At 35.3% G+C, this 26,124-nt stretch overlaps 1 protein-coding gene across 1 annotated transcript; it reads left to right on the top strand.

Annotated features, from left to right (window-relative positions):
- Positions 1 to 1,304: 1,304 nt before the first annotated feature.
- TDRD12 (tudor domain containing 12) lies at positions 1,305 to 24,359 on the top strand (the record flags this gene model as incomplete). Its single annotated transcript, XM_079541631.1, has 28 exons — positions 1,305 to 1,325; positions 2,119 to 2,274; positions 2,574 to 2,710; positions 3,709 to 3,828; positions 5,370 to 5,425; positions 6,795 to 6,880; positions 8,282 to 8,480; positions 9,022 to 9,098; positions 10,116 to 10,220; positions 10,598 to 10,783; positions 11,421 to 11,574; positions 12,484 to 12,611; positions 14,381 to 14,572; positions 15,664 to 15,792; positions 16,262 to 16,379; positions 16,665 to 16,801; positions 16,888 to 17,093; positions 17,282 to 17,381; positions 17,802 to 17,989; positions 18,330 to 18,534; positions 19,030 to 19,122; positions 20,425 to 20,591; positions 21,595 to 21,716; positions 22,734 to 22,788; positions 23,443 to 23,556; positions 23,645 to 23,798; positions 23,891 to 23,957; positions 24,274 to 24,359. 28 exons carry the CDS (start codon positions 1,305 to 1,307, stop codon positions 24,357 to 24,359), a joined length of 3,558 nt encoding a protein of 1,185 aa, XP_079397757.1.
- Positions 24,360 to 26,124: the final 1,765 nt, after the last annotated feature.

Below are 26,124 nucleotides of genomic sequence, written 5' to 3'. Positions count from 1 at the left end.
GCGCGTCCCGCCCTTCTGGGGTGAGAGCGGGAGGCGGCGGGGCTTCTGGAAGATCGTGGAACTTTCTGTGGTAGTGCTGAGGTCTGTGCGGCTGCTCCAGCATTGTGTGGCTAAGGTTTTTACTTCTCTGAGGGAGAGTATAACGTTAAGGTATAAAGTGAGGATTGGAATAACGGAGAAAATACTGTTTCTTATCGGTACTTTTTGTGTTGTGTGCTTCCTTGTGCCACTGAGGTGCCTTTGTGAGATGGAGTGGGGCTGGGAGGGCAGAGGAGGGTCAGGGCAGGGCTCAGCTCTTAGAGTGCTTGTGTCAGACCTGTGTAGTCAAAAGGGTGTCCTTTCACCTTTTAACTGTATGCTTCTTCTTAAGGTAGCACTTGCAGTAATCCCGTGTCTTTCTGAGGTGAGTAGTGGTGGTGGGTGATGGCTGGGAGCAAGCCTTTGTGTCCTCATTTTTCTCTTAGTAATGGAGTGGCTGTTTATTAGGGGAACCAGCTTTTTTTCTGTGTGTGCATTGGCCTTAGTGACTTGGTAGGTACTTATGTCCTTTATGCTTAGGGAGACATAAAGAAGATAGGTTGAGTGTTATGGGCAATGTATTTTAGCAGGAGTTATTGTATGAGCGGTTTTAGTGCTGGCTTTGGAAGCTGAAGCTGCTGGCTTGGCTTATCGTTCCTCTTAAACCCTCTTACTCTAGTGTGAATTCTTCTAAGAAGCAGGCTGAGCATTGCTGTGAGGAGCAATGCTGTGATGTGCAGGTCTGTGAAATGCAATGTACATCGTTTGATATAGCAGGTGGTGCATGCCGTAATTCTGTTCCACGTGAGCATGGTGTGAAATACAAGTAGAAATATGTGGTAATTAAAACTGATTGAGGCTGGGACTCATGTCTGTGTTTATTTATTTACAGTAATGTTTGAGTTTCTCTGGTGTTGGTGTCGGTTGGCCACGTAGCTAGGTTGTAGCAGTCCTTTAACCAAAATACTTGCCTTGGCCTTTGAGAGTAAAATAATGGCCTATAGACTGCAGGCAGGTTGAGGATAACAAGTATTTTCTGTTACACAATCACATCACTTCAGTATATGAATAAGTGGATGGCAAATATCAATTAGGATTCAATGTAATAAGTCTTTCATACATGTAAATTAGTTGCCTAAGGCAGTGCTTTGTACAAAAGTAGCAAAAATGTGTATTTGTTGTGTACTTCTTACTTATGCTTCAAAACAAATGAAAGCTTTAATGTAGACAACCAAATGTTTGTTGGTTTGTTTGTAGTGTTGAAGAAGACTCAACGGCTGGGCATTATGGAAGTCTTCGTATTACGGGTATGCTGATATTTTTGAAAGTTAAGGTGGTCAATGTTTATTTCAATGAAATTGGAAGTCAGATTTGCAAATAAAAAGATGATGCCTTTATTTCTGTTCAGTAGTCATTTCTTATACGTGTGGTAGGGATATATGTGGATTGTATAAATTTTCTCACTTCGATTTCTGTCTTGATTTCTTCTGAAAAGAAGTTAGTAAGGATGCAGCTAAAATTTAAAATGGAAGGTATCCTGCATAATTTTAAATATAGCATCTGCTGTTCAACTGAATCCTGTAGGACGTCTTGCAGAAACTTATTTTCCTCAAATGTTGAATACCCTTATTATCTGAAAAACTGGTATGCAAATACTTTAAAAAGTTGAGCAGGCTGTGGCTCTATTTTAAATGAGCTGTCCTGTAGATCCTCTGAACCTGAAGAAAATGTATTGGTGTTTTTTTTTTGCATACTCCAGAGGTAATGTTCAAGTAAAAAGCTTATGTGTTTGCAGTTAACTCATTATATTTAGTTAACAAGCCTATTAAATAATGCTACAGCTTTTCAGAATGGATATGGTATCGTGGTACTGAAGAGGGCAAATTGAGAAATCAGTTACTGAACTAAAGCTTTGATCCTGAAAGGTGTTTTGTTACTAATATTGTTTGTTCAGTGTTAGTTCTCATAACTTTAAGGTACCTCAGTAAAGACTGCATCTTATTTTTACACTTACTGCCCAGGTGTTCGTAGAAGTATCCTATCACTCTATCGCTTCAGGTGGAGATAATACTATTTATTTTTGTCTGCCTTTTACACCAGATTGAAGATCCAGGTTGCTTTTGGGTTACTATGAAAGGATGCGGGCCTCATGTAGTTGATGAAATAGGGTATAAAAAGCTGAACACAGAAATGAATCAGTTCTATGACAAAGCTTGTGAAGATGAAGTAAAGCCAATAACATTAGAAAAAGACCAGGTAAAATCATTGATGTGTTCTACACATAAAAAGAAATAATGTGATATTTACATTGGTTTAGGGGTGAAGTATCCAAGATGTGTTAATTTTTGCTTGTTTTATTTTTGAAATTGTTGCTGTGAAATAGAAACCTGTATCAGTATGGGTTATTTTTCTTATACGTAGCTTCATAACTACATAAGCCATAATGCTTGCAGTTTACAAAGTAAACCTAGTAAAGAAAGTATCATGTTTTTCCACTAAGTAAACTGTATAATTTGTTCAGATCATGAGAACCCATTGTTTTGTTTTTTTTCCAGCTTTGTGTGGTTTTCAGCGAGGAGCTGAAGTGCTGGTGTAGAGCAGTTGTTAAGACGATCATGTACTGTGCAGACCATTATCAAATAGAATGTTTTCTAGTGGATTATGCAAAATATGTTTTTGTTAAATCAAAAGAGTAAGTGTCTCTTTTTTTGACATTTATATGCATGTAAAATACTGTGACTGTTTTTCTAACTTACTGGCTTAATTGAAATGAGTCCACAAGAAACTGCTAGCCTTTATCATTGGAGATTCAAATATGGCAGTGATGATTGAAATATGACTGCCAGTTAGCATTGCTGAAATGTACTTTCCTCTGTTATTAAGGGATTCATTTAAAAAACAAACAAACACCATGTAACCCACTGTTTCTAAAATCTTAAAATGTATCTTAAAAATCTCTTCCATGTCTCAGCTATATTTAATATTTATGTATTTAACGAGATATCCAACAAGAGCATTTACCAGGAGTTTTTTAAGAAAACTTATTTGTTTGAAGAGATAAATATTTTATAATCTTAAATTAAAGATAGTTCTGAATTGAATGTTTCTGTATCAGAAAGCAACTTGACTGTGCCATAAGTTTAAAATGTGTTCTCATAGAATTAAATGCATAATATACTGCTTCAGTGTAAAATAAATTAGAAGAAGAGTGATAACATATGGGTCTTACAAGATTGCTCTAGATGATGTCTTACTGATTACTCTGGTTACTTACTGGTTTCTTGTTATTTGGTCTCCCACCAAGTCATGTGTAAGGGATAATTGTGTTGCTTTCACTGGAGTCTTGACCAATATATAAATAATACCTTTTTTTCTAAGAGTAAGGAGTACAAATACAAATAAGTATATTAATTTTAGCCTTAGTTTTAATCATATATTACTTTTTTTACTGAAGAGTAAGAATTGTCAAATGGCTTATGCAGTGCCAGAAAACATACATACAGTATCATGAAAAGACTTCAAATTGAACTTTCTCTGCTAAATAGGAAGTGCGGAGTTTCACGGTGGGAGCCAAACATCTAGAAGAACTGTGTTGTCACATAGGATAATGAAAGGATGTATTTGAAATGCCACTGACTTCTGGAGAATGTAATCTGTAGAATGAGATTATTTCTGTTTTTTGTTTTTAAGTGTTCGAGTTGCAGTGGAAGAATTTATGCAAATCCCATTTAGAGCAAAAAAATGTGGATTGTATCGCACAAAGCCTGTGACCTTGCATGTCAACCTCTGTGAAGATACAGCAAAAATAGTGTAAGTAGGGTTCCGTAATTGTATTCTTGTCACGTGTTTCTCAGATGTAAAATTTCATTTGAGAATGAAACATCTTTTTTTTTTTTTTTTTTTTTTTTTTTTTTTTACAACAGCAATTCATAAATAAAATTCCTTCCCTAATCATTTGGGGTTTGTTTTCTCATCTATTTGAATCTTTTAATATTTTGATGAGCATTTGGCAGTTCTTGTTTTTTGTTTACCATCCCAGAGCTGTGTTACTTGGTTGCTAGCACATGAGCTTCTCTGCCAGTTCATCCTTCTGTGTTCTTTCTTGGGGTGCTCATCTCACTACTGTCTTGTTTGTGGTTATTACACATTCTGCCTGAATGGAAATTCCAATAATGTTTTTAGATAGCTTTGTTTTTCTCTCTCTTCTTGAAATGGTTTGGTCTCCTGTTGTATTTGTCATCTTTGTATCAACTCTGGAGGACTGGAGAAAAGGTTTTCTTTAGAGTCTGCTGGTAAGGGAAAGCATTTGAATGTTCTTATTTTAAATTATAGAATGTTGTTGTCGAAGATTTTCAGATGTGATTATATTGTGGGGTCGGAGTATGACTTCATAGCAAGGAAACTACTGTTTTCTGTTATTAAAGGATGTTCAAAACTAGATGTAGTCCAACAGGTGATTTTTTTAAACACTTTGAAAGAAAAAATGTTTTACTTGCATACTCCATCAGAAAAAATAGTAACTTAGTTTGGATAGGAATAGCATCTTGAGTGGGCTATTTTTGTGAATTATCGAGAGGTTAGTAGATGAGTAGAGGGAACCAGAGTATATTTGTTTTTTGTTAGAATCTGTATATTTTATATTTGCAGAAGGTGGCGATGACAATTTAGGTTTTTCATAGAATCATAGAATCACCAAGGTTGGAAAAGACCTAAGAGATCATCCAGTCCAACCGTTCACCTATTCCCAATAGCTCCCACTAAACCATGTCCCTCAGCACAACATCCAGCCTTTCCTTGAACACCCCCAGGCTCGGTGACTCCACCACCTCCCTTGGCAGTCCATTCCAGTGCCTGACCACCCTTTCTGAAAAGTAATACTTCCTAATGTCCAGCCTGAATCTCCCCTGCCGTAGCTTGAAGCCATTCCCTCTGGTCCTATCACTATCACTTTTGTTGCAATACTTCAAATTTTTAGAATTTCAGAGTTTATAAAGTGCTCATTGTAAAATTGTTCAATACTAATTTCAAGTAATTAATGTGTTCTGTAAGTGGATTCTTGCTTTTGTTTCTTATTGTACTACTTTATTCTTACTAGTTTGTTCTGGGTTGGATGTATCCATCATATATTGGCAAAGCAATATCCAATAATTTTCAAGTAGTTTGTTCTAGGAATGAATTGATAAATCAAAACCTGAGTTATATTCAGAGTATTAAGTTTCTGCTTATGTTTTTATTAGATGCAGGTTTTGAGACTTAGCAGGACTCGATGGATACGTGCCTCACTATTCAGATTACCATTTGAATTTGTGACGGTGTGAATGTGGGATAACTGGTTGTGTTTCTTTTCCTAGACCAGCCAAAAGATGGGATAATGCTGCTACGCGGTATTTTCAAAGTCTTCTGGAAGGTAAAAGTCTTGTAAAAATTGGCACTTCTGTTTTGGGGAAAAATAAGTTACCAGAGAAACATAGTACTTGAATATGTATTCATTTTTAATTTTCACTAAATTCTTAATAGAAATGAGTTGCGTGGTTGTTTTTGTCTGTGTGAGTTGACTTAGTCAAGATTACATGTAGTCGTGCGTCTTGAGTACTGTGAGTTTCCATTCTGTGTAAAATGTGGCAAGTGTCTTAAGTTGTGTCTTTCTTGGGTTTTTTGGATGGGTTGAATAAGGTAACACTCGTATAACAACTGTTACTAACAGTGGTGCCTTTCTTTGTATTCAGCATAATTCTTTGAATCAGCCTTAAAGCTGTTTTTGCTAGTTGTGTGACAAGAATATAAAACACCAGCTCAGAAGAGATTATCTTGATTATAGTTACATTATTAAATGGATTGTGCTCAGCATAGTTTCTAAGTAAGCTAGAATGGTTTGCTCTCTGCTTAATTTGTGTCCTTAATCATGTGTGGTGTTTCAGTAGCTCATCCAGACTTCTTCATATCAACTGTGCTATTTTGGTATGAGAGAGCTTTTGATTTTTCAAAACAGTTCTTTGCTGAGTTTGTCTGATCTTGTGTGCTTCTACTGAAAGGCTTCCTACCTGCTTCCTTGCAAGTACAGCGTACTCTGTACAAAATGATATTTGGGAAGAAGTGTCTGAGTTCATAATAACAGTAAGGACTGTTAAGACTAATAACTTCACACCGTAGTGGGAACATGGCACTTTTCATTATTTAAGTTGTGTGTTTGCACATCTAAGTGTCAAATATTGCTATGCAGAGGGTAGTAGGCAGCACCAGCAATATTAACTCGATTCCACAAACATTCCCAGACTGGTAAGCAATATTATGCTCTTTTTAATTATTATTATTATTGCTGGTACATCAGTAGTGTGTGCAGGAGAAATACTTAAGAATTTTATAACAGACATCATTTATTTGTTAGGGTTGTTTTTTTAATTAATGTCCTAACCAAACTTTGCAAATGTGCAAGTATACCTTCTTTCAGAAAAAGTCTCAAAGTAGGAAAGTATGCATTTGTACTCTGTGTTGTTCATCTGAGGGTAGAATGTGAACACTTCTGTTTGTATGACTGTGACTGGTGTCTGTGGACCAGTCACTGGTCTGTTCCAGTTCTGTCTTCCCTCAGAGACTGAGAGCAATGCTTTTCTAATGTTAAGGTTTTTTTGCTGTATTGCAAAATTGCTGTTCCTTTAAAAAATCAAAACATTTGTACTAGTTTCTCTTGAAAGTAATAGATCACACTCATCTCATCGTTCTTTCTATTTTTGTGTGCTTGAAAAATACTGGACTTCTTGTTTATTGCTATTTTTTAGCAACTACACAAATCAAAGCGAAGTTATGTTCTGTGGAAGATGATACATTTCATGTTATTCTTTATGTGACAATAGAAGATGAAAAGGTAGGATACTTCTTTGTCTACAAACCTGTTGGTACGCTTTACAGTAAAAATCATAATTCTGCAATTTTTAAGACTGAAAAGCATTAGTAATGAGTTTTGTCATTTGTCAGATATAGTAAGTGCTGTGTTACTCATTAAAGATATTTCTGTCATTAAAAATTGAAGTAAGAGAGTAAGTTACTCTCTTAATTATTATTCCAATCTCTTATTTTTTAAAAAAGAAGCAAATATAAGGGTATCTGTATTAGGAAGAGACTTTTAAAAAAATATGTGGATGCTAATGGTGTTAAAACCAGAGCACTTTCATTTTAAGATAGAATTAGTGGAGGTAACTTTGGATGACCTGCAATTATTCTGGGTGTGGCTTTGTGTACTATTTTATTTTCTATGTTTGTGTATGTTTGTTTGTTTTTGTGTTCTACTGGATTTCTTCCAGCTGTAATGTATGTCTGTTTTTGGAGGTTATAACACTGAACTATGTAGTAAAACTGCATATATTTCAGAATCTGGTGCCTGTTTTAAACCATTAGAATATTTTCTTTGCTTAAAACAAGGTGGAATAATGTCTTTAATATTCTTCAAGAAGTATTAAAAGTTATTTATGCCTAATCTCTGTGCACCCATGGTGAGATGTAACTTTAAAAATAAAAATACGCAAATAGGTAATTGAAATGGACAGCTAAGTGAATTATTTAGTGCGCTTCTTTGCCTTTCTGGTATTTTTAAATAGTATTTTTCAATTGACTAATTGAAAAATCTTTAAATATCAGTTCATGCTTGCTTTTGCTTAAGACTTCATCCTCAAATCTTGGGGAAAAACTAGCTCCAGTTGCCAAAACGTGAAACTTCTGCTAATGCTTTACTGTGGCTACTGTCAAGCTTATGCAGCCATACTGTAGTTATGAAACAACTCATTTGCATCTTTTTGGAGTGTTCTGCCAACTTTCAGCCCTAGAGCTGTGGTCTTTGCCATAGACCATAACTTTTCAGGTATGTGTGAAGTCTGAGACCTTCCATCGGTTCAGAATCATAATTGTTAATACAGTCACTGATCTCTGAGCCAGTAGAGTTCTGGAGTTTTGGTATAGTAATACGTTTTGTCTGCCACACTTTGATTCCTTCTGAATCAAAATAATAACCTGCTTTTCTTCTTAATAGTTTTGAATGTTTAGGGTTGACAGAAAAGATTATTGGAGTACAAAATTTTCTGGAGAAGCATGAAATTTACAGCTAATTAAAATCTATTTTGAGAAGGTACTGGAACATATGGCTTCCTATTCTGGATTTAACATTATTCAAAAAGCACTAATACTGCTGAAGTGTTACTACTGTTGAAAGCTTGAAATATACTGTTAAGTATGTGATATTGGTACTGGTCAAAGATAATCTTTTCTTTTTTAGGTATGCATTAATGATGATCTTGTCTTAAAGAAGTTTGCTCATTTTGAGGAAGCTAAAGAGAATGTTCAAAGTCCAACAAAAGAACAAGATAACCAGACATCGTTAAATGTTGATTCTCCTCCAGTAGAAATTGTTAATCCAGCACTTGCTTTCAGGCTTGTGCGGTTGCAAGAGAAGGTACCAATGAAACTTGAAGCAGGTGGGGACACTATGTCAGAAACATGCAGTATGTTGTGTATCTGTGATTGGCCATACTGAACCTGAGCCTGCTGTCTCAGTTTGAATCCAGTGATCGAATCAAACAGTGTTGTTAATGACAGGTGTTTGACTTCACAGTCATCAAATCACCAGATGCAGGAATACTTTGAGCTGTTCTTTTTTTTGTAGTGCATAAGACAAAAACTGTGAGTTGTATTGGTGTTTGTAAATGTGCTTAATAGCATTAGGTATTATTGAAATTAGTTGTTTGATGCATTACTGTTGTTTTTGCGTTTGAATGGGTTTATTTTAAACAGAAGTAGTTGTTAAACTGTAGGATTTACGAGTTGTGCCACTTGTAGTGATTCAAGTCCATTAGAAGGTATGCAATTTTCCATCCTGATGGAGGTTTTTTATTTTTATTTTTTTTTTACTATTAGCAAATGATACAGGAATGAAACAAAACCACTGGTAACCGTGGCTGTAAATAATAATAGCGGTTTTTTGTGTGTTGAGATAACTTGAAAATTTCTTCTTCCTAGGCCATACTGCTTCTAGTTCCTCTCTTGAAAAGACATACAAAAGATCAAACATGGATCTCAATGAAAATAATGAATCTGTAAGTATTGTTTTGTAATAAATTGTCAAAGGTGAATTTGATTAAATGTACACCAGACAGATAAGGAATACTGTAGTCACCTGTCCAGTTCTTCTGCATAACTTAAGTCTGTGAGACCATGCTAATTCTTTGTATAGTTGAAGGAGAATATTCTTTCTTTACATGGAGGAACATTTAAAACAAAACAAAAAAACTAAACAAAACAAAATCTGTAGGCCTTGAAAAGATTCTGCCTTCTTTTTACTCTCCTTTGCTGTGGTTTTATGAAGGTGAAGCTGTCTACAGTAGGACTTCCAGTTTTCTGAAAATGAAAGAAGCTGAGCTTTAGTGCTGTCCTGAAAACAAAGTAGTCATTATGCTGTAGCATGGCATACATTCCCTGGAGTTATTCTTATTTGTTTTTTTAGTACTTGTTATGTCTAATCTACTGTCTTGCTTTTTCTGTTTTTTTTTTCACTTGCTGTTGTTTTCTGAGCTATTTTAAAGAGGTCAGCCCATGAGTGCTGAGGTGGTTACTGGCATAGTTGAAGGTAGTTACAATATCAGTGAGAGGAAAGGAGTATGAATCCATAATTCTAGGCAAATAATGACTGGTAATGGATCCTCTTTCTGCTTTTCAAAGAGTGAATGTGATGTCTTTTTGTCATTTTATGCTAGGTGATTTAAAGAGAAATTTGCTTTCTGATAGCAATGCAACTGGTTCTTTTACCAGCTTGGAGGGAAAAATGAGTTTCACAGGAACTGTGTGTTTTTTTTTTTTTTTTTTTTTGTTTTGTTTTTTTTTTAAGTTTTGCTGAGTATTGTAGGGTGACAACCACTACAGAACTTTAAAGTGAAATACCTAATTAAGAATTTTTGGGGGGAAAGGGAAAGGAAATAATATTGTTAGCAGTAGATGATTATCCTGCTCTGCTTCTGTAACATTCTGTGAATGGCCAGCTGAACTGTTTTTTTACAGCTACTTGATGTTATATTATGTATTGCCTTCAATATTGTCTTCTACTCATATGATTCCAGAGATCTCAGAACCTTAGAGAAGAACGAAGCTTTGTCTTTCTTAGCAACAAAATTGAGCCAACTTCAATTTTGGAAAAAGCACCACTTCACGATAATCTGAAAAAGGTAACACCAATATCTGATTTTATGCTGCATTTCTCCTAACAAGTGTGTGGTGTTCTCACTTTATAAACTAAATATGCTCCTATAATAATACTTTATTTTGACTGAGGGATGTCTTAAGATGTTTTTCATGTGATGAAATAAATGAAGTTTTAAAGAGATGCTGACAGACACCTGTAAGCATCGTGTAGGTTTCTGCTGGCATATTAACTATTAGTCATGTCATTTTAATGTAGTAATTTATTTTTTTTTTGTACTCTGTGTTAAGGATATTTATTGTGAAATGGATCAGGAAGCTCTTAAATGCACTCCATGTTTTGTCTGGTTTTGTAAATTAATGTACTGTTTTCACATGGAACTCTTAATATCTCATTCTTTAGGAACTTGCTCAGGATAAGTTTTTAGGCCCTAACTTCGCAGAATCTTACTCTTGGCCAGCAATAGCTCGAGGATGTGATGTAGTTGCCATCTCCTATCAAGGAAATGACCCTTTCTTATATATTCCACCAGTTCTTGCTTTCTTGCAAATGGAAAACTGCTACAAAGCCTTGCCAAAAAGAAGTGGAGTATGTATATATTAAAGTACTATCAGATTTTCTGTAGTATAATAATGCAAAAAAAAAAAAAAAGTAGTGTGTATCCAGAATGTACATATCTAATGTGATCTTCATGAAGTTTGCCAGTTTATATAAGTCTTCTGCATAAAAGCTTACATAGTTGGACTTGGTGAATACAACAGTCAAAGACATAGCAGGTAATACTTAACAAGTGATTATTGTTACATCACTTTGATTCCTAGCCTTTATTTTTATAGGGTTAGCCTGTTTTCACTGAATTTGTGTTGGTTAGCTGTTTGAAATACTGGATATTGTTCTGTATTAGATCTCAGAAAAATAGAACTATTGAAGTTGTAAAGGTCTTCTGTGGAGATGATGTAGTGCAAACTAAGATCAGATGATACTGCTATTAAATTTTTAGACTTTTATGCTAGTTACTGCATAGTCCTTGTCTCAGGGTAACCTGGTATATGATTCCTTGGATCTGTAACATCTTTTATTGGATGATGCAATACTACAAGTTCTGTTTTGGAAATGCTTGAAGGCATGTTTTTCAGACTTTCTTTGCTATAAATGTTGTGATAGTTTTAGATAAAAGCTGAGAATTGTAAGTAATACAATGTAAATTGTGTGTATACATATGTAGCCACTGGTGCTTATTTTATGTCCTGGTTGGAGGAAGGCACAGCTTGTTTTTGAGTTACTGAAAAAATACAGCAGATGCTCCAGACTGAGTTGTCCAATGTTGATAATACTTGGGAAGAAAAGAGAAGAAGCTGAAACAGTGAAAATCCAAGGATGTAAGAATATTTTTTATTTTCTTCATGATGCTTGAAAACAACACGGGCTGTATTAATGGCAGGAAATTGTGAAAGAAGTAATTAAGTTACTCATTTGTAATAGTATACTGTTTCTTTACTGCTGTTTACTGCTGTAACTCCATAGTGATATGTCTGAAATTCAGTACTATTATTTAACAGTAAATTGTATTAAGGCTGTTTTACTACCTCCGTGTCTTTTTTTTAATGAACTCCATAATAATTATTTTTTCACCAGGTTAGGATTTCATGAAGATTATGCCATATTAGGATTGATCACAGACTTCCTTGATTTGAGACTAAATTTGTAATAGCATTTTGTTGATACCTGAGCATCTGTTTTTATAGCCTTTATTCAAGTTTATGTGCCTGGTAGATGAATTAAGATGTCTTATAATACCTGTTCATATGTTTGCACATATCAGGATTGTGTGTTTAAGCTGCAATATGTGTTTGATTCCTTTTTTTAACTTTTTTTTTCTAATGGGGAGGCTGCTTTTGCAAGCAGTTAAACGTTTAAATTCTGCATGTCTGCTTCTGAAGTTTTCTTTTAATGAAGGCTTATTGGAAAATGAAGTGCTATCCTATTTCCTTAACTTGTTACATTCAGGCTTCTCACGTTTTCTAAAATCCTGTAGCTTCCTGGTATTTAGTTTTAAGGAGCAGATTTTCTTTATATCAGTTCAGGTTTGACATCTAAGAGTAGACATCTTAACTGATCTGTTACAGAAGCTTTTCATTCTTATTCTCCTGGAATATGGGTAGAATCATAAAGGTTAGAGAAGGGTACCTGAAGAAATGGTTTAGTGGTCTTGTGTTCTTTAGTGTTTTTACTTGTATTCTTTAAGGTTACAAATCAAAACTAATAGCTTTTTTTCCTCTAACATGTAGGTGAAATAATTGTGACTACACCATATAGTCTCCTGAGATTGTATAAATATCACCTTTCCTTGTTTTCTGGACTTTGCCATCTTATTTTGGATGAAATTGAGGTACTATTCTCTGAAGCTGCTGAACAGGTAAATGGGTTCTGATGGTAAAATGCCTTTCAGTTCTAATGCCCCTAGCAATTTTGAAGACAGTGGATGGTAGTACAGATACCAGCTTTCTTCAAACCCTGTGGTAGAGTTGAGAAAAGGCAAAGGAATTAGAAATAATTGTATATGTATGTACAATCAATGAATGTACAGATGTTATAGTTATGAGGCATACTAGAGAGCTTGCCTCCATAGCTATTACACCAAAGCAGAAAAGATAGGATGCTTACCCACATCCGGGGACACTTGTGAAACTCGAGCAGAGAGGATCTCCAGAAGAGATCCTTCTCCACTGGCAGTCAGCTCTTAAATGGATCTAAGAGAGGTGCAGCCAGGCTCCACCCCTTCTGGCAGCACAGATGAATTGCCTTCACCTGTGCTCCTGTGGCTGACTCATTGCTTGCCTCAGGTGGTCAATCAGAGGTTCAGGCCATGATTCAGCAGTTCCCATACAATGTATTTGTGGTAGATTGAAACACTGGAGAAGTATTTTAATAGTCTTACAGTCTGTTGTAGCAGAAATGCTAAGTCATGGCTTGAAGCAGTGATTGAGCACCTGGTGGGAAGGCAGGGGCAGCTCAGGGGAGCTCAGTGTGTGCACCTGAGTGACCAGAAAAGGTGGAGCTAGGATGGACCCCTTCCCAGCCCTCATTTAAGGGTTGGCAGAGGTGGTGAAGGTATCTCTCTAGAGATCCCTGCGTACCTGAGGCCTTCCAAGGGTAACGTAGTTTTTCCTTTGTTTCTGTGTTTGTGGCTGCTGCATTTGGGCTTATCCTCGCTTGCTGCAGCTTAGGGCTTTGCTGCCCTGCTATCATTGCTGTCCTTTGCATTGCACTGTAGCATTACATCTATTAATCTAACTTCCCTTAGTTTTTGTATTTTTTTTTTTGTCTGGTTGGGTTTTTATCATTATTATTTGGAAAGCTGTCTTGTCTTGTTTGATGTCACTGCACCATCATGCTTTCTTCATTTGCTGTCAGTGGTCTCCCAAACATTTGCATTGTTCCCATTTTGTTATCAGTACCTTCTGTGTAGGAGTCCTTAATCTCCTTTTAAGATGTGCATCCTCTGTCTCTAAGGAACTTTCTTTTCCCTCTTATCAGTTAATGACATTCTTATCAGATTTTATGAACAGCTATAGTTGTAAGCTGTTGGTAAGATCCTTAGTTCTTGTAAAATGAAAGGCAGAAGTGAATGACTACATACTATATAGGAAAGACTTCTCTTGGGCTTTGTTGTCACTGTTGGCAAGGAGAAGCTGGTCCCAACATTAACAGGACCTTAGAAGAGGAATAGCATTAAGTTCCCAGCTAACTAGGTTGCATATGCATCTTACCAGCCTTTGAATAACCTTTTTATCTTAAGGTGTCTTTTATCAAGGTCCTGTTGACTTGCAACACTGGAGTATTCTTTTTTTTTTTCCCTAGTAGATTTTTTGTAAAGGATTTAGCTTCTTTGGTTCTTAGCAGTGTTATCTGTGATCAGTTAGCGCCATCAATTTGCGAGAGGGTGTAGGTTTGTGCTTCGCATTCTTTTCTCACTTTCTGCTGACTTCAGAAGGTGTTAGAATAACAGGGTGAATGCACAGAAACCACAAACTTTGTTTTGGGTTGTGAAACTTGAGTCTTGGAGGTGGTGTGGAGGTTTTTGGTGGATGTAGTTTAGTTTGTGACAGGAAGAGCGGAGTATTCTCTGCTTTTACAAACTCATTGGAATTAGATAAGATTGTAAAACCACTTTTTGTTTTATAGGTTTCTGTTATACTAGGTTACTACAAGAAAAATCTCGTTAATGAGGAATGGAAGTACTCGCCACATCAAATTATTGCTGTTGGAACTCAATGGAATAAGCATATAGGAATCTTAATAAAGGAGTTCATGAATGATCCTTACATTGTGATAACAGCTTTGGAAGAAGCTTCCATTTATGGAAATGTGCAACAGGTAAAAGCTTGGAGCTGATGTAATTATTTGTTAACTGAGCCATTCTGTTGTTTATAATGACCAAACAATCAATTGTTTATAATGATGAAGGGGTTTTTGTTTGCTTTGATTGGATAGTGCTGGAATTGCAGTTCAGGTTGCTCAGGTGTGCCTCCCACATATAAACCGAGGTGATTCTTAGAAAACATGCAAAATAATCTCTGCAGTAGGTGAATGTGATTTAACTGTTTTCCTAGGACTGAGGTGAAGATGTTCCCTCAACTATCCATTGTAATGCAGATAAGTCTGAATTTTATGTAAGCATTTGCAAATCATATTTTATGACCAAAAAACAAAAATTGGAAAGTTCTTGCACCTGTTGATTCAAGTCTTCCTAAAATACAACTTCTAAAAATCAATTTCACTGTGGCATGCCAGGCAGTGAAGAACTTACTTTTCTAAATCTTAAGTCAAGAAGATATTAAGAGCTCTTAGATGTTTGTTAATTGCTGGGAAACCCAGTGGAGCCCTTAAAACCTTTTATATTATTATTCTTATGTGCAGCCTGAATTTTACTGTACCTAAAAATGGTTAAGAATTGGAAACTTGAAGAAACTTGCAACATTAGATATTGAAGTCCAAAAGAAGAGACATCCCTTCCTGTGAGAAGTCTAATAAATGGTTGAGCAGAAATGAAAATGTTAAGCACTTTCGTGCTTTATGTAATAGAAGTGTTTCATGGAGTGCAGCATGCTTTTAAGCATTAATTTAAAAAATTAATTTTTTTCAGTGGTACTTGAAAATGTCAAAGTTCAATTGAAGAAATCATTTAACATTGAATGATTGAGAAATCGGAGCTGTAATTTTAATGGAACATTTTTATCAAATGTTTAAGTATAGGATTTTAATTTTGTGAAAATATTCTTCTGGAAGCTGTCTAAGTTTATCTCTGTGAGAATTGTATTTTCTGTAAACTTTAGAGCAACCATTTACCTCTTCTATCATGATGTATGTACGGATACACAGTACTCGTTAGAAGGACTACATCTTATGTAGTAAGATGTGTATAGATTATATTAATTAGCAGCCATCTATTTTATGTCAATTTCTAGGTTGTGCAGCATTGTGTGAGCAGCGAGAGAACTGCTGTGTTACTCAAAATAATGGATTTTACTCCTAATAATCTTCAGAAGGTGCTGGTTTTCACTAATTCCATAGATGAAGTAGAAATAGTATATAAGGTAACAACAAAGTTCCTGAATTTATGTATATGTTTTATTTGAATGTCTGAGGGTTAAATTTCACTCTTCACAGATGGCACTACTTTAAAAAAAAAAAAAAAAAAAAAAAAAAAAAAAGAAGGAAAAAAAGATATTTGTCGATGCTACAGATGATGTTTGTGCTTTTAGAGGGAGTTTTTAGTAATCGCTGTATATTCCAACTTTGCGCATCTTAAACAACATACAAAAGAGTTCATTTCATATTCAGTTCCATGCAGTGGCCAGCTTTAATACTTTTTGCTTTGTGCAGCAGATGATTAACTTCATCTTCAGTATTTTTCATATAAACAACCTAAAAACTTGACTATTTTTCCTCCTTGCTTTCAGTTCTTTATGTTAGCAAGGGTATGCTTGATACTAAGATAAATTACTAAGGGTTTCTTAGAGCAGTTATCACTGCATTGGAAGAACATTTTTATTTTGTCATCAGGCACTGAAGAGTGACTCAATATTTGTCTTCAAAATACATAAGGAAATGGAGTTTAATTTCAAGGATTTCTTGGAGCATTGGACAAGAAGCTATAGCAGTGGCAGTCATGTTGTATTAGGTGGGTACTTTATTGTTTTCTGGTTGTTTATTTCTTCATGGTGACTTGAAGAAAGGTGTCCTACATTAAATTATATTACATTATATTACATTATATTATTATATAATATTGTACTAGGTTCTCTTCACTTTGCCAGGTCAATTCTGTCCAAATTACTTTCAGTTGTCTCTTTATTTATTAGTGCTATGTCTATTCTAATATTTTTTTTTCTCCATTGCAAATGAGGTATGTAAAGCATTACTTCACAAGTATGTCGGTTACCTTATGTAAAAATCGTGTGTTCAGTTCTAACAGATGACTGCATGCAGTTCTTGGAGATTACAGATGCGTCTTGTGTGATACATTTCAGTTTTCCTTCTTCTCCAACAATCTTCGGTCAGCGTCTACACAGCATGTCTGACAACTTCCATAATATGATAAAGGTTTGAGTGAATCTCCGGCAAATTAATATTAACATATGGTGATTTAGTAGTGGATACATAAAAGCTGAACAAATGTGTATTTTTAGGATTCATCTGATCAGGACCATCGACAGGCAAGGTCATTCATAATGCTAACAGAAAACAGTGAGTGCCACACTGTTGGTATCCTGCGCTATTTGGAGCATGCTGAAGCTGACATTCCACCAGGATTGGCTGGAGTGCTAGAAGCTGAAGAAAAAAAGAAATTTGCAAGGCCGTTGTGCACCAATCTTAAAATGTTTGGGACTTGCAAGTGAGTACATAATATATTATCCTGAAGCTTATGCCTGAATAATGCCTTAATAATATAAAGTGCCCTGAATATAAATAAATAAATATAAATATAAAAGTGCCCTGAATAATGACTTAATCTACTTCCTCCATGAATTATCCTGTTGGGTACATCAGATCAGATTTTACTCATGGTTTTTTTTAATGTAGGAATAGAACAGTATGTCCAGATCGTCATCAAATTAATTCACAAATAGACATGCTCCAGAATATGGCATCTAAAACTATACAAACATCTGGATATGTGACAGTGAGTTGTTTTAATTTTTCTTTGTCTTGAGTACTAAGAAGGCAGGTCTTATGTAGCTGCTTCAACATAATACTTTTTTTTTTTTTTTCTTCAAATTATATTAATACTATTGCAGTATGTACATTGTATTTCTGGAATATTTTCTCTTGTTTAGCTTTTTTGGTCTGTCTGTTGAAGGGGTTGCAGAATCAAGTACGCCAGATTTTTTCTTTATCCTTAGTTTGAACTGAAATTGTTTTGCAGGTTATTCAGGCTTGGTGTCTGATTTACTTGTGTTAATGATGAGGTTTTTGTCCTAGCTTTCAGTGTGAAGAGGGTTTATGTTATGTTTGTTCCGATACATCTATATCACACATCTCATTTTTCAGAAACAATCACTCTTCTTTTCCTATCCCCCCCCAATTTATGTTTTGCTTTCAGGTGCTGCCTCTCCACGTTGTAAATGCAACAAACTACTTTGGTCGTATTGTAGATAAACAAAAGGACCAATACATGATTCTTGCTGAAGAAATCAATGAGTATTTTAAGGAGACTAGTAATAGAGTTGCTGCTCAAAAGGTAGAAAAACTAGCTTTGTATGGATTCTGTGAGGAAACAGTCTTTCACAGGTAATGGTGTTTTTTATTTATTCATGTATGCTTTTTTAATATATTAAAAATGTTCAATGTTCGATTTAAAAAAAAAAAAAAAAAAAAAAAAAAAACCACAAAAAACAAACCCTGCCTCCACACCCTGTTCCGAAAACAGCAGGAAATGACTGCAATACAAATCAGTCTTTAAAACAAATTTTAAAAAGAAGTGTGATTTGCCCAGTGGAAAATCCAAATACGTATCCCCATAACCAGTTCAGTGTTTGACTGTGAGTTTTCTACTTTTTGTGGAAAGCAGATGAATACTTCCTAACGGATTGTATGAATATTAATTGTTGTCTTCTTCCACTATGTGAAGGGTCCAGGTGGTAGAGACTTCTTCAAAAGAAGAAGGAAATTTAAACATCAAAATCAAATACGTAGATGAAGGCAGAACTAGTCAAGCTCAGAGCTGTCAGCTTCTTCACTTACCTGCAAGATTTCAGCATCTGCCACCTCAGGCTGTGGAATTTGTAGTTTGTAGAGTTAAACCCATTGATAATGACACTGAGTGGAACCCAAGGGTAATAGCCATTGGTTTTTGTCTTAGTATTTTCCTGAAGTTCTTTAATTTGTGTGTTTATTTTCTATGAGAAAACAGTTATGAACTGTGAATTTAGTTACCCATTTCATTGCTTATTAATGTTACGAATGAATAACTGATAGTGGGCTTGATTCTGAGAAGCTCAAGTTACTATTTTGTTGGCTAAGAAAAATAGTGAAATTCTGGAGTTTTATTATATGTGATTTAAATGACTTCTTCCAGAACAAGTTATTGCTGCTTTCCAATCTGTGGGGAGAGGGACAGCCTCTAAATTGACTTGTTTGCATATCCTTCTGCATACCGAACGATATGCACAGAGTCCATGGTGTGGTTTTAGTATTTCGTTACTCTGCTCAAAATCTTGCTTTTATTTAGTGAATGCTCTTGTCGTTAAGCTCAGAAGGCTTTCATTACAAGTGAAATTACTGCCAATTTATGTTGCTATACGTTTCAAAGATGGTTTTGTTTTTCCTAGGTGACTCGTTATATTCATCAGAAAATTGAAAGGAAACCACATGAAGCAAAGGTAGTACTTACTTTAGGAAATACAGTTTGGATTGACCCAATGGTATGTATAGTTGCATGTTTCTAACAGTGCTCCTTTACAACAAGAGTATTCATTTGTATCTGTCCTTCTGTTGGTTCCTATTTTGATTTTAATTAGTGTTATTCTTGTGTGACTGAGAACAAAAATAGACTGTTGAAGGTTGTATACTCTCTTGCTGGATGTACTAAGAAGCCATCTGAATATCTTGTCCAGGTGGATATACTCCGAGATTATTTTCAAGTATCTAAGATCTCTTATGTTAGGCTTAATTTATTCTGACTATATTTCTAAGCCTTTACTGTCTCTTCTGGTTCTTGCACCAGCGAGAATGGGACAAAAGGGAACGTGCCACTTGTTCACCCTGAGAATGATTGATTGTTGTATAACTAGTTGCATTATGATTTTTATTATTCAGTCATAAAGTTGCCGATTGCTTTCAGATTTGATCTTTTTGAATTACTTTTTCAGATGTGATGAAATTATTTTTTCTGTCAAAACTGACTTTTTAATTTTCCTGAAAGTAGCATGTTGAGGTCAGTGCTATGTTCATATTTTTCTATCAATTCCATGGCCCGTAAGAATTACTGGACTGGACTGGAGCAAGCATCTTTGCTGGAAGTACTGACTGGAAAGTAATAGCAAGCAAAGAAAATTAGAAAAATCAGATGTGTTTTATGCCTTTCCTAATGGCATAAACAAATGTGTTGTCTGTTGAAAATAATTTTAAGAGCTGGGAGTTCTATGAAGAATTGCTATCAAGCATAGTTCAGAGGTTGCAGAATCTTTTTAAGGTCAGGAGATGTTGATGAGGTATCTCTGTATGTCAGGATCGTGATGCATTTTTTTCTGTTTTGATTCTGCTCAGGAGTACCCTAGGCTGTTTCTGCACACTGACATGTGCTATGCTTTGTTTTCCTGTCCATTCAATGAACTGAAAAATTGAACAGAAAGAGAAAATAATTTGCAAGTGATTTTCTTCCATACTTCCTTTCTAGTATGGCATCTCAACTTTTCTTCTTGATTTTTAGCTTTTGTTTTTGTTCCCCTCCATAAACTGAGGGACCTAAAGATGCAGTTATAACTGTATGGTGTATATTTTGGTCCTAATTTCTGGAATCATTTCTAGAACTTTTCTATTTACTTACTAGGTTGAATCTTTTACATAGACCAGCTGTTATTTTGAGAATATTAGTAAGTTATTCACCATTTGAAAAATCAGAAACAAATGGGCAAATATCTAAAGTTTTTAGCTAAACAATAGCTTAGAGTTGGAGAGATGCAGTCTGAGCTGTGGTTTTTATGTAGTACATTTTGTAATTCCAGGTCCGGGTTACCAGGCTTTCAGATTTGAAGATGTATGTCAATGAATACAGTGTGCGATCCGAGATTTTGTCTACAGGTCTGGGAACTGATAATCCAGAACATATATTGCAACTTCAGAAGTTGTGTGAGCACGTGAAGTTAAGTCATACAAAGAATTTGGAGCCTTTGTGAGTGTTTCCAAATTGTTTTCGGCTAATGTTTTATTAGGAAAATAACTGGATATTTACATTATTCATTGGAGAGTATGATTTTTATTTAAACAGATGATATTGTTTGTAATATCTGCTCTCATCTAACTGATTAGGGCACTGCTCTTTAATGAGTGGGGTTACGTGATGTTTTAACTCAGTACACATTGCTGTTTAAAAAATTCTTAACTGAGTAAGGATGTAGTGTGGAAGGGCACGTCTTTCTGTGACCTGTCAAGAATTCCAAGATTCTTCATTTGAAATGCATACGATAAAGGCATTCATAGTTGTGGTTTAATCTGGCAGGTGGCTAAGCACTACGCAGTCATTTGCTTGTTTTTCCCTCCACTTCCCAGTGGGATGGAAAAGAATTTAGGAAAAAAAAAAAAAAGTAGAAATCATGGATTGAGATGAAGCTATTTACTAAGATCAAGAAAAGGTTAATTATGCGAAGTGTGTGTATTTATAAATGTATATTGATTAGTGATGCGCAAGCAATTGCTCACCAGCCCCTACAGATGCCGTGCTAGCTCCCCAAGCAAAAGAAGAGTGAGAGACAAACTCTCCTTTCACCCCTTGACCCCCTTCATAACTCCTTCTGCATGATGTCATATAGTATGGAATATCCCTATGGCTGCTTTAAGTCAGCTGTCAGAATTCTGTTTCCTCTCAGCTCCTTGTGCCCTTTGAGGCAGGTGGCCTTGGCTCTGTACAATTGCTGTTTTAAACATTGGTGTGCTATCGTTTTTGCCCTAGAACCAAAACAGCATCGTATCAGATGCTGAAGAAAACAATCCTAGCTAAAATTAAGACAATAACTTGGCTGGTTTTTGTGTGGAAGTGCGTTTTAAAAGTTCTGCGCTATTATCCGTATATGTTAAAATTAAGAACTTAAATAGAGTTTCCAACTCTCGTTAGGAATCCTTTGGATAGTTAACATTTTTAAACACTTCATTTTAAAAGTATGTCTTCCTGTATTCAGAAGCATAAAGGAGGATGCAGCTAGTCCTGAAAATGTGTCTGCACTGCAGGATGTGTCCCTAAAGGAAAATTCTTCAGAAAACTGTAATTCTTCTAATGCGATTATGGGGAGTCATCTGTGTGGTAAGCATTCTCATCATTTTCTGAAAACCTCTTAGACTTGTTCTCAAGTTAATACTTTTCAGTTAACAGGGCAGACTTCTCTGAGTACCCAGGACAAGTACCACATAGCTAATCTTTAGAGTAAGTCTAGTTAGCAGTCTGAAGATGCTGTGTGAATAAGCCATGTTAATATAGCTGTTTTACTACTTTGGGTATTCATTGTGCTTGAAATACTCAGAATTGTTTAGCTCTGGAATGTGGGAGCAGGAAATTTTAAGTAGTTAAAAGTAGTTAAAAATAGTTAAAAGGAGAGGATGAACATTTTGCTGTCAAAGGCCAAAGCATTGGAGGAAATTTAAAATTCACTGGGATATCCAAGCTGAATTACAGCATTGTTCACTGAGAAGTCTAACTTTTATTATATAGATTCAGGATGGTAGAAGATAGCTTTTCCTTTTAATCTGGTATTCAGGGACTTGGTATTCAGTCAGTAGAGGACTAAAAGCACATGGCTTGATGTTAGCCATAGAAAAGGACAGAAAATGATCTGACTTCAGTTGAAATCTCAGTTTGGAGAGATGAGGGTTGAGTGATGGGGGGGGGGGGGAGGAAGAAAAAATCGCAAGGTCCTGGAATGTCTATTGTAGTTTATTTTTGCTTTGTTTACCACCTGCTAAGTGACAGTAATGCCATGTTTTGAGCTGTGATTGGTAGTAATATTACTATTAGTTGTTTCAGGGATCTGTTAAACTTATGTTTGGAAGACTGAAAAGACCTTTGTTACCTGAAAAACGTGGTTTGTTTGTTTTTTTTTTTTTTTAATATCACCTGTAATTTTTTCTAGTTGAAATTTCATTTGAATTATTAAATTGATGAATTCTTTCTAAGTTGGAATCATCTGACATAAATGCTGGAGTTGTGCTTATGGTTGTAACCTGACTGCTAGCAAATTAATTTTATAGTGTTACTGGGGTGTTCTGGAAGTACCTGGCTTGTATAGGTAAGTATAGGATATCTTCCTGCATTTCTTATTTGTAGATGGTGTTGCTCAAACTAAGGAAGCAGAAGACTCTTCACTGCATCAGCAGAAATGGTACAAAAATTCAGTCATGTTTCCTTTTATTGTGAACTGCTAAACAGGACAGTTATCCTTACTGATATTATTTTGGCAGTAAATAGGTATTACAGGTTGATGTTGGTTGGATTATGTTTACACCAAATACTATCTTATCTGAGCTTTAAACTGTAGCTCCTACTCTTGTCTCTGCATGTTGGTATTTAATGAGATGAATTGGTCTGGTCTTTCTCTTTGTGTTAATATTCTTTGAAAAAACACAGAATAATGTAAATGTCTTCAACTGGAAATTATGGCCCATTTTAATTCTTTCAACAAATCCCCTATCCCTGTTCCTTGGTAGATAGAACAGTGTATGTTTATTTGCAGTTTCAAGGTTAGACTATCATACTGTCCTTACATGAGGCAGTATGGTTTATTCCTATGGAATGCAGCATGTCTCCTGACTTGAACTATAACAGGTGTTCTGCTCCAAGGACTGGGATGGCAGTGCTGTTGTAACAGGCTGGGCTGGCATCCTGACGTGCTTTCCTGTCATTGTTCAGTCAGTCTGTTAGGGTTTGAGTATGCATACAGGTGCTGTTCATTGGCATCCTGGTGTGAGAATCTTGGCTGTAGTTAAGGCAGCTTACTTTCTATTTTTGGACTAACTCCAATTAAACTTTATTGTAGTTTCTATCCAAAAATAAAATGGTTTGAAAATGAAGAGGCTGTTACAGTGAAGGTTCGAATAGCAAGGATAGCTGACTACAAATGTGAATTCTCTAAGGAAAAGGTAATTTTCAGGTAAGTTTAAGAAATTTAAGCTTAATAAACACAAAGTTCAGCTGTTGGCTTGCATTTAATATTTTTAATTCCTCTTTTTATAATATAGTGCCTGCTCAGAAGGCAGATTTTACTTGGCCGATATGGAACTGTATCAGAGTATACTTACAGAAAAGTCTGCGTGTGTGATTAAGGATAAAGAGGCTATTATTGTCCTCAGAAAAGAGAAAAAAGGAGCATGGTGCAAGTTACTAAAGAACAAGGTGAAGTGGAAATTAGCTTGAGAATCACTGAATGTTCCCAACATGCTATCTGTTTTTAAATTCAGATATTTCAGACTTTTTTTTGTTAACAGAATCCTCATGTGTCTTTTGACTTTGAATACTGGGAAGATGATGAAGACAAAAGCCCTTTTCCAGTTGGTAAGGAATGAACAAATAAGTTGTTATCGTTTATCGTGCATGAAATAATTTGCATCCAGATTTGTTACCTGCATTTTATTTAAAATACTGAGTTATTTCATATACGTAACTCTTGTTCGACTCGAGAGAACCTCTACTAGCAAACCACAGACAGTGGTTTTTTTTTTCTGTCAGAGTAGCATAGAAAGAAAACATTTTAGTCCAGTGTCTTGTAGTGTTTTTGTCTAGTCTGTAGCCAGAAGGGCTTCTTATATTTGTTTTGAAGCTCTTAGTTTGTCTTGCTTTATGAGTATTATACTTTGTTAATTACTTCTAGGTACTAAAAAGCTGCATTGCACTGCTGCAGTGACAGAAGAACTGGTTGACTTTTCAGAAGACAGTGGTGCAGAAAGTGATGAGTAATTGGGAAATGTCTGTTTTTTGTTTCTGTTAAGGTTAATATTGTGAAGTAGTATCTGTTGCACTCCCAAAATTGATGGAACTAAATGTATAGATTGCAGAATTGTCTTTAATTTTAGGAGGATGATGGTAAGCAAAGACCTTACTTGGGTTCTAAGCATCTGGAGAAATACTCTACATGATAACTTCATATATATGTATTCCAGTGTCTTTACTTCAGAACTTTTGGCTTTAATGATTTTGTGCAAATATGTACATGTATTTACATTGAAGAGCTTCTAATTTACCTTTCTGAGTTTGCTGTGGTAGCAGTAGATAATTTTTTTTGTGGTTTAATAAGTTCTGATGACCGGTTGATTGTTTCTACCACAAGCCTCCATGTGCATACAGCATCAGCTTTGAAACTGCCTGTTTGTCAGCTCTGCATAAATAAATTCAGATGGCAATCTTCCTTTGACTGCAAATACTTTGACTTGTTATAAAATACAATTCTGTTTGGTAACTACAGTAACTACTGTACAACATCAGTGGAATTGGTGCCATGATAGAATATTCAGTGTTTATTTTCAATTTCATGTTTCCACTTTTCCCACATTCTTTTTCTTATTTCATGTCCTGTCACTTCTGCAACTCGTCTCGTCTGTGGAATCTTATCTGCCTATCCCAAAGGCTTTGCACTTCTATATGTAATCTTTCAGTAAACAGTTTTTCACTGTTACATTTGTACGCATTTAAAAAAATAAAATCTCACAGTGATCAACTAGTTTCATGTATTATGAACAGCTGTTATATTATTATATCTCTTTTCATCTGTAGGTCTTCAAAACATGCTTGTTTCTCCAGTGGAACTATATGATGGTTTAGGATAGAAATTTTACAGATTTATTTTGAGAATCTAACTTTTGTTGCTTTTTTTAATGAGGAAGAATTTACTTGCTATTTGGAAACTTGAGAAACTTCAGCGTGCCCTTGGCAATATCTTTGGGACTGATTTTTTTTTTTTTTTTTTTTTTAATATGCTAACAATTTTTGTAGAATTTGTATATTGTATATCATAAAGATTTCTGAATATTTTACAATACTTCTGATGTGAGTGGGAAGCTGGCGTGTCAATAAGTTGTGGTAGCAGCACTTAAATATTAAGAAACACATAGTCTAAAAAATTGTAATACCATTGGGAATCTGATTACAGTTGAGCTTAGTTTATAAGCTTTGCCTGTCTTCAGGATAGATACTGGCAAAGCTGCAGTAGTTTCAAATGTAGTTACCTAGTAACTAATGCATCTGTATTTTTGGTCTTGCACTGCATTGTAATGGGAAGAGGAGACTGTCAAATGACTGAAATAGTGATGAGGCAGGAGGTTTTCCTTCTTTGTGCACGTTGTCTGACTTGTCTGATATCTAAATACAGTATACGATGGTTATTTAATAGACATAGTAAATAATATCTAACCTTTGTTTGAAAAGTGGGGCACCCTACTTCAGGTAAAAGCAGAAGCTGTCTCTTAGTCCTGCATTCTTAATAGGTTCCAAGAGGCAGTATATGAAGAGCAATGTAAAGAATATAGCATTAATTTCCAGAAATGTTATTTTGGCCTCTAGTAATTTTTGATCAGGATTTTCATGAGGATGAGGTTCTCTCTGAACTTGCTGTTTCTTGAGCTGTCAATTCCTAATGTTTCTCCTGCACTGAGGAACTCAGTAGTATTAAATACTTCTGTGTTTTCAAGCCATCCCTGCTCTGTTGTCTTGATGTCCTGTACCCTCA

This window comes from Tetrao urogallus, assembly GCF_951394365.1.
Source record: "Tetrao urogallus genome assembly, chromosome: 12".
Classification (NCBI taxonomy): domain Eukaryota; kingdom Metazoa; phylum Chordata; class Aves; order Galliformes; family Phasianidae; genus Tetrao; species Tetrao urogallus.
Note: the sequence above shows the minus strand (reverse complement) of the source record. Positions and strands in the feature narration are given on the sequence as shown.